Source organism: Apteryx rowi, unplaced genomic scaffold (assembly GCF_003343035.1).
Source record: "Apteryx rowi isolate R43461 unplaced genomic scaffold, aptRow1 scaffold_13, whole genome shotgun sequence".
Lineage (NCBI taxonomy): Eukaryota > Metazoa > Chordata > Aves > Apterygiformes > Apterygidae > Apteryx > Apteryx rowi.
Window position 1 is genome coordinate 3,485,316 of NW_020447530.1, and position 8,173 is coordinate 3,493,488.

The following is an 8,173-nucleotide window of genomic DNA, read 5'->3' on the forward strand; positions in this document are numbered from 1 at the left end:
GTTCGCCGAATGAGGCCAGATGACTCCGAAACGGGCCGCCCCCCCCCCCGCCCCCCGCAGCCTACCCCAGCAGTGCCGAGCGGAGATTTACGCTCCRGCTCCCTGGCTAAGCCGGTTCCCCTCAGGGCCCCGGCGCCCCCGGGAGAGGCAGGATTACGGGATTTACATACAGGTGCGACGGCAGCTCCGGGCTCCAGCTGGAGCCGCRGGGGCTCAGTCCCGGCCCCGGCCACCCCGGGGCTCCCGGCGCTGCCCCCTCCGCCGGGGACGCCCCAGCGACCCGCCGGCTAGTTTTGGCCTAGGAAAGTCTTAAAAAAAMCCCCCAAGTCCTGCTTTAAAAGCAGGTTGAAACAAAGGAAGGAGCAAACAGGGCTGAAGGTTCGCAGCAGGCACCCGACACCGGCTGACCGTCTCCGGGGAGACGCACGGACACCTCGGAGAAGCTTCCTACGGGATTGAGGTCACCCTGCTCATTGCAATCACAAGGAAGCAGAAAGGGTGTTTAAAGCTTCCCCCCCCCTCCAGCTCCAGTCAATGGGAGCAACATTCCCATTCCCAGCAGCTGCCATGCTGGGGGCCCGGGAAGCGAGCGGCCGGGGCCCTGCAGCGTCTCTCTGGACAGGCACGGCTGGCTCTAGGGGACGAAGGAGTCACGCGGCCGAGGGACTCGCGGTGGCTTGGGCAGACGAGCAGCCCGGAGCTGCCGCAGCGGCACCGGGGYTGCGTCACCCTGGCGCCAGCCTCTGCCTCCGAGCGCCTGCAGCCTGAACCAAGGACACGAGCGGAGAGCAAGGACACATCAGCCCCATCCCCGGCCGGGAAAACGAGCCGCAGCAGCGCTAGAGCAGCTGGAGATGCTGGAGATGGCSTGCAGCATCCCTGGCCTCCAGAAGCAGTGTTAGACAGCCAAAGACCCCTGCCCAGCCATGGTGCATCTCCAGCATCTCAAACAGTGCCAGATGCCTACACGCRGGACACCCAAATCTCTCCCTACGTGACTGCCCAAGTCCCAGGCCAATGTTGCACCTAAGCACGACCTTCCCCTGCGTCCCCCCCCCAAACTGCTCAGCAGGTCACAAGCTTTCCAGCGCGGCACTCCGGGAAGCCTACGTGCTGCAGGACCTCCTGCATGCCCCACATCCCCCGAGATGGGCCTTCCAGAGTAGCACGTGCCTCTCCAGGCATTTCCATCACGGGGACAGGGTATAAATATCTAACAGCTCAGAAGATGCAGCTGCACCAGGCTCCAGCACCGACCACAACTCCACCGTCGCCCTGTGTCCAAACATCATCTCACCCAGGAGAAACACCCATCTTGGCACCCAAGTCAGTTTTTCCGAGCAAAAATTGTTCTCGTTACCTGGTTCTTGGAAGGGCTCTTCATTTGACAGGGTCCTGGATAAGATGAGGATAAGTGCTTCTTTGAATTGGTCAAAGTGGACCTGGGGGAAGAGCAAAGAAAGGAGGAGATCAGCCGGTGCGGATAATTAAACATCGGGCAGATAACCCAGCACCAAGACAGGCAAAGCAAATTACTCATTCGACCAGATGCGGGGCACTGAGCGAAGACGCTGCAAGCGCCAGGGACCTCAGCGAGGGGCACAACGCACCTCGGCTCACCCAGCGCACGGGGCTGGAGAACCCACCACGTGCAATGYGCTGACATGGCATCACAGAATTATCACCGAATGACCCAAAGCCACCGCTTTAACCCATCGAGGTGACGCTTCCATCAAAGCGAGCAGCCAAACTAACACCTTGGGCGCCCCAGAGAGCATCTCCGCCGCTCCGGCAGAAGAGAAGTCCCCACGCCGAGCTATGGGCTGGCCCCGGCACCATGGGAAGCTGCCGGCCTCCCCGGTGGAGATGCTCCGGCTCGTGGCAGGTCCGGCCAGCACCCTTCGCCACGTGCATCTTCCTGGAAAGCCTCTTCCGGCCCCGCCACCACGAGCCGGGGGGCTACGGCGCCGCCGCGGCCGCCCGGGGGCACGCGAGCAATGCCAAGCTCGCAGGCGGCGCGCCGGGAAAATCCCGGGACAGCTGGGGAAGCCACCCGACACGGCTCGGCAGCGAGGCAGAGCCGGCTCCCGCGATCCCTCTTGCAGCTAAATAAGTCTTCGGAGAATTTTTAGCATTGAACAAAGTTAGGAAAAAAAAACGACGACGAAAATCGCCTTGCTGCCAGCAGCTGCTTGCACAAACAMGCCGAGCAGGAGGGCAGAGCAGAGCCAGCGGCGCCGGTTCGGAGCACCAGCAGCGTATAAGCAGCTCGGGGCAGGGAGCGACTTGTGTTTTGCGAGAAGCATTAAGGAAGGGGATGCGGCGAGGCCACGGATGCCGCGTGCTCCCTCCGCCAGGCTCCGAAACCAGGCTCCTGCAAGGGGGGGGCCTCGAGCGGCAACCGCAGCACTTGCTGCAAAACAAGGGCCTAAAAACCGAGGGGGATTTGGGGGAGCGTGGCAGCACGCGTGCATCCACCTCCTCCCTTTCCACCACCTTGTCCCGGTGGCGATGCCGCCGCCAAAACCTCACCTCCGTCCCCGGCTGCGGGCGGCCGAAGGGGACAGGCGGTGGCCAAGGGCGGCGCATCTCGGACCTCGCGCTGGTGCTTCCAGCGCCGATAAAGCCCGATTAACGCCGTGCCCCTGCGGCTGCTAATTAACAGTGCTCCGACGCCGTCTGCATCCAGCGCCTGCGGCCCGGCGGCTATCCACAGCGGCCCGAGGAAGCAGCCCTGCTGCTGGAATGCCGGGAATTATTTCAGGCATCGCCTCCGTGCAAAATCGCGTGCGAGAAAGGTATGCGGGGCCGGGCCGGCTCTGCTGCAGGCGCTGGAGAGCCATGCCGAATTAGAGATAGCGCGTGCCGGCTAATCCCCGGAGCGCCGGGCAAGGAGGGAGAGGGGCCGCGCACGCCGGTGCAACAGCGAAGCCCAGCACCCCGCCGGGCTGCCGCTCCGTGGGCAAAACGGTCCCTCATGGGGCTCCATCCCCGGGATGCTCCATCGGGGGCTGCCATCCGAGAGGTCGGAGATCTCCGTCCGGCTCCACTAGGAGCTGCAGGCGGGCGAGGAAGAGGACGCTTTGCTCGGCGAGGGAATTGCTTTGCCRTAGGAAACCCGCGGCTCGGCGAGGAACTCGAGCCTTGGCTCGCCCGCTCCCTCTTCCGATTTTAACGAGCGGTTATTGCGTTTCAGGGGCCACCCCGGAGAGAGCAGCCAGCCGCAGGGGCGCTCCGGTTTCAGGCCGATGGGAACGGCGTAACGCGAGACGGCCCAGCAGCGCAGGGACGTTCGCGCCGGGCGGCTTGCGCTCACGCGTTTCAGGCTGGGAAGATACAGCCACAGCTTCTCCCTGCTCACCACCGCTGTGGGAAGGGGCGGTTTTCCCGGCTCTCCGCGCTTCCCGAGCCCGCGGCCGGCTCCCACGGTTTGCTGCAGAGGGAGGAAGGCGACGAGAGGCCGCGGTGGAGATGATCAGAGCCRCGTCCGAAGCCGCCAGCCCCGGCGGCGATGGAGACGCAAGGCTGCACGGCTCAGCCCTGCGGGTGACGAGCGCTTCTGCAGGATCTCGTACGCAACGACCTTGCCACCCCACGAAAGAAACCAAAAAAAAGGGTGTGTGGGGGGGGAAAATAAAAACCAACACATTAAGCTGTAGCTTAAGCAATAGCAAAAGTGAAGCCAAGCGCTTTCGTTTGCAGAAGCTAACCAAGATCTCTAGGAAGAAGGGCAGATCCTCCGGGCGTTTTCACGTTTGCTCCATAGGGTTTGAGGCGAAGGGTGGGAGAAAACCGCAGCGACGGGTCTGCGCAAGGCATCGCCGATGATTTAAAGCGACTGCAGCYGCACGCGGGCACCGGGCGACAGGGATAAAGCCGGCTGCGCCGCTAGCAGCTGCTGGAGCCCGGCAGCATCCCCTGCTCCAGGGCGACGCGAGCGCATTGAGGTAGGCGTCAGCCCCGCCGGTTTGACTGGGGGTGTTTAAGCCAGCGCCAGTCCCAGGCTTGGGCTTCCCCATGGGAAGGTTTCCCTGGGCAGCACCTATTCCAGGGCCACGCTGCTCTCGGCTGGGAGCAGCCCAATCCAGCCCCCCGCGTCCYGGCCTTACCCTGCCTAGGAGATTGCCGCGGAGCAGGGTCTGCTGCAGCGCCGGGGCCACCTCCTCGAGGTGCAGCACGTGGCAGAGGTCGGCGAGCTCCTCCCGCCCCAGGGAGCCGGTGCCCGTGCCGTCGAAGCTGTCGAAGAGCTCCTTGAGGCGCGCTTCGTACTGGTCCTGCTCCACTTCGTCCATCCCATCGCCTGCCGCGCTCGCCTGCGGGGAGAGAGGCGGCCGGCGAGCGCCGGATGAGGAGCTGCGGGGGGGAAAAGGGCTCCCCCGCGCCRCCGCCGATTCCCAGGTGTTTCGGGCGCTGCTGCGGCTGCGTTAGCGAGGAGAAAAACAACCTTCCAGCTGAGGCTCGGCGGCGGCACGGAGCCAACGGGGCTGAGCTTAGCAGGGAGGACGGCAAATCCCCAACCGCTGCCTCTGCCCCCCCCCCCGCAGACAGCCCAGGCCGTAGGGATGCACCGTGCACGCACGCGCTCCCCCCCGCGCTGCAAAACCCTACTTGCACAAAAACGCATCCCCGTGCCGAAGCCGCTCCTGCATTTCTGCCGTCCTAGGGAGCAGAGCGCCCGCCTCGCGCCCCGACCCAACACCCGGCTCCCGGGCTGCAGCCAGCCTGCAGGAGCTTCGCCCCGGCCTTCGGCACGGCGCGGACACCGTGAACCAGCAACGCCATGCGGATGCAGCGCCAGGAGGACACATCCGTGCCGGTCACCGCCTGGGCCAGCGCTGCAGCCAGCGCGGCTTTTTGGGTGCGAGGGGCCAGCTCTGGGCTCCGCATTTTGCAAGGGTGCTGCAGCGCCGTGCACGGCACCAGCCTGGCCCTGCGTGGGAGCCGAGCCCGGCACGGGCGCCCCAGCCGGCGGAAACGCGCCTCCCGGACCAGGCGAGCAAACCCCAGGCGCTTGCCCCAGCGCTTCTCCCTCCCTCCCTCCCAAGGCAGCAAGTTTTTGCATCTGTTATCCAGCTGGGAGCTACTGACCGAATCCATCGCTAATCCGACTCCCCAGGCCCAGGTGTTTTTGGAAGCAGGGGGTGAAATTTCCTATCCACGGGCAGCAGCGCCGAGGCTTCGGCACCCTCTCGTTAAACCCGCTCGTGGAGTTTCCCCTCCTGGCTGGGGCCGCCGAGCGACGCAGTCGGGGCACAACCACAAAGCCGCCTTTGTGCGCGCGGGGGACACGCTGCCACCACCGCCGCCACCTCACCGGGCTCCCGGCCCCGCGGCCACCGCTTCGAGGAGCCACCGCAGCGCTCGGATGCGGGGTGGGATGCACCGGAGCCGCATCCCCCAGCAGAGCCACGGCCAAGCGCCTTACCCGGACGCCTGGGCCCGTCCTGATTTTATTACCCCAACGCCTGCCCCCCCCCCTTCCCAAAGCAGCCTCGGGGAAACCCTGCTCTTCCAGAGCACCGCGTGCCGCTAAATTAGCTCCAGGGCACGCTCGGCAGCAGGGGCTTTAATTGGAAAATGCTGCTCCGAGAACGTGGCTTGATAATTAGGTTTGGGGAGTCTCGGGGGAAGCCCCCGCCGCGGCGGATGGGCCGCGTCCTTGAGGCTGGTTTGCACCGTGCGGGAGCTCAGCACCGCTAACCGGCCGGACTCTGACAGCGTTTCACCCTCTGCYGCAGCCCTGCGGGGGCCAGGACGGTGGCACCGAGTGACTCGACGCCGTGCCGGGGCCGCGGCGCCACGCTGGCGCCTCCCCGCTGCTCCCTCCCACACCGAAGAGTCACCACGGCTCCCCCCGGAGCCTGGCATGGCTTTAGCCAAACACCCACACCTGCCGCGGGAACGGGGGTGCTGGGCATCCGAGCTCATCCCGGGGCACCCGAAACCCCGGGCACCCCCCGGCAAGAGCCCCCTTCTTGGAATGGCAACCCCAGGTCCCGAGCCTGTAAGAAAGCAGATGCCAAACCCCGCCGTTTCCCAGGCGTTCCCAAGCCTCCGAGCTTCAGGTTCAGCCACCTCCAGCCCCCGTAGACCTTTCCAGAGCCAACCCCACTTCCCTGGCGCAGCCCCAAACTTGCCCCGGGAATGCCGGCAAGAAAGCAGGGAGCAGCGGCCAGGTAGGACACGGAGGTGCTGCAGGGGGAGCAGAGCCTCCCGCCGCCGCCGCCGCGGGCCGACGGGCCCCGAAATGGCTTGGGAGGCGGCAGCGGGCATCGCTGGAGCGGCGAGGGACAACCTGAACTCAGCAGGCTCCAGCCTCCGCGGCATCGCTCGCCGGCTAGCGGAGACCAAGGGAGACATCCCTGCACTGCCCCAGAGAGGGATTCCGCCCCTCCAGAAAGGGCTCTTTCCAAGGAAACTGCACACGGAAGCATGCAACAAGCTTAACGTCGCAAAAGCCACCTGCAAACGTCCCTGGAGAAAACAGGTTTAGGAAAACTGCTGGGAATTATAACCCCCCTGCATTTATTTCAGGCCCGGCTCTCTGCTCTCCCTAGGGCAGCTCTGGGGAAGCCAAGCCCTCAGCTGCGTGGATGACGAGAAGAGGAAGTTTTCACTAGCATTTCTTTCCTTCCTTTAAGCCTGCCCCCTCCAGAGGCTGGATAACCCTCGCAGCATGCCAGGTGGAGGCCCGCAATGACTAAATTCTAAGCTAAATTTAACTCAAAGAGCACAGGCTTAAGTGGTAATTACCACTTAGTGCCTTGAATCRATACCAGCCTTCAAGCTGCAGCCCATCGCTGATGAAGATGCAGGTTACRTGCTCAACAAGCAGCATGACCAAGCAAAAACAACACAGTCAGCGCTGCGCTTTTTTGCGCCAATACGTAAAACACAAGCAGCACGTTTGCCACTTTTTAGTGGAATAAGCTTTCCAGTAATGCCTTTGGGAGCGAGGCTCTGCCTGGATCCCACCCGTCCCGGCTGCGCTACTCTGAAAACGCTTCTCCAGGGTACAGCACTGCAGGATACGTTTTTGTATTTATAAATCAGCTGTCCTCAAACAAGTAATTGCTTTCAAGGAAGGGCACTGATGCCGTTTTCACCACCGTTCGCGATTGCCTCAACGTGGACGAGCACCCGGCAATCAGGAGCGTGCAAGTGCCTAGGAGAGCCGTAATGTGGGGCCGCTTCTGAAGCGGGAACGCCGGCTCCCTGCCACGTACCTGCTTTGCACCATTCCTCCCGTGCCAAGGAGCAAGGCCGCACTGGGGCAGGTTAAAGCAGCCTGCTGCCCTTCTCCCCACGCTGCCGTGACAGCCCGGATGACGCATGAACACGGCCGGCCAGCGAGCCCGGGGACCCTGGCTTTGAACACCAGGTTTTACTGCAAGGTGCACAGCAGCCACCAAAACAAGAGGCCGCTGCCAGGGTTGTCTCATCTGCCTCGTTATCACCTCTCCTTAATGAAATGGCTCATACATCCTGGCTGCATCRGAGCTGACACGATTTGCCACTTGCTCCCAACGCGTTGCCCGTTTCCGAGTCATTTCTGCCCTAAACCYGCGCCGCTTCTCACCCCGCAGCTGGCCCAGCCCCTCCGAAACGGGCCGAGAAAGGGCATTAACCAGCCGCCGYTCGGCAGCGGAGGAGCCGAGGCGAGACGGTGCACAAAGCGCCACCAACGCATGTAAATACAGCTTCAGACGGCAGAGCCGTGTTTTGAACACGCGCGACACCGCGGTATTTGCATTGCAAGGGGCCCTTGGGAGAAGGAACAAAGCGCCCGCAGCTGCCGCCGGGGCCCCCGGCGCCGTGAACGCGGCACCTGCGCGAAGCGGAGCAAGGAGCCGGCGCATCCCGCGCCCGCGCATCCCGCCGGCCCCGGCCCCGCGGCCGCTGAATCACCGCGGCGGCGCCGCGCAGCCGCTCTCGCTGCGGGGTCGGCGCGTCCACGCAAACCCACGCGGGACCCGGGGGCTCCCCGGCACGTCTCCGGCCTGCCCGGACGCTCCGGAGCCGCGTTTTCCCACGGGCGGCGGACGCGCCCGCTGCCGCTGCGCCCGGTGCCCCCAGCGACGCCTTCTGCGGCTTTAAGTGCGCCCAGGGCGAGCCGGAGCAGAATTGGCCCCCCCCAACCCCCCCGCTATGGTTTTTTTGCTGCTTTAAAGCC

General features: G+C 64.4%; 2 protein-coding genes across 3 annotated transcripts in view; one reads left to right on the forward strand and one right to left on the reverse strand.

The window, feature by feature from the left end:
- The window catches only part of NIN (ninein), a 49,150-nt gene extending 44,858 nt beyond the window's left edge, over positions 1–4,292 (reverse strand). For both annotated transcript variants that reach the window (XM_026056236.1, XM_026056237.1), the window contains exons 1-2: positions 4,110–4,292; positions 1,361–1,442 (exon numbers count right to left, since the gene is read on the reverse strand). In XM_026056236.1, coding sequence (XP_025912021.1) covers positions 1,361–1,442; positions 4,110–4,292 — 265 coding nt within the window. The remainder of the gene's footprint in view (positions 1–1,360; positions 1,443–4,109) is intronic.
- A 1,852-nt stretch (positions 4,293–6,144) lies between these two features.
- The window catches only part of ABHD12B (abhydrolase domain containing 12B), a 10,662-nt gene continuing 8,633 nt past the window's right edge, over positions 6,145–8,173 (forward strand). Inside the window, exon 1 of the mRNA XM_026056070.1 lies at positions 6,145–6,176. Coding sequence (XP_025911855.1) covers positions 6,145–6,176 — 32 coding nt within the window. The remainder of the gene's footprint in view (positions 6,177–8,173) is intronic.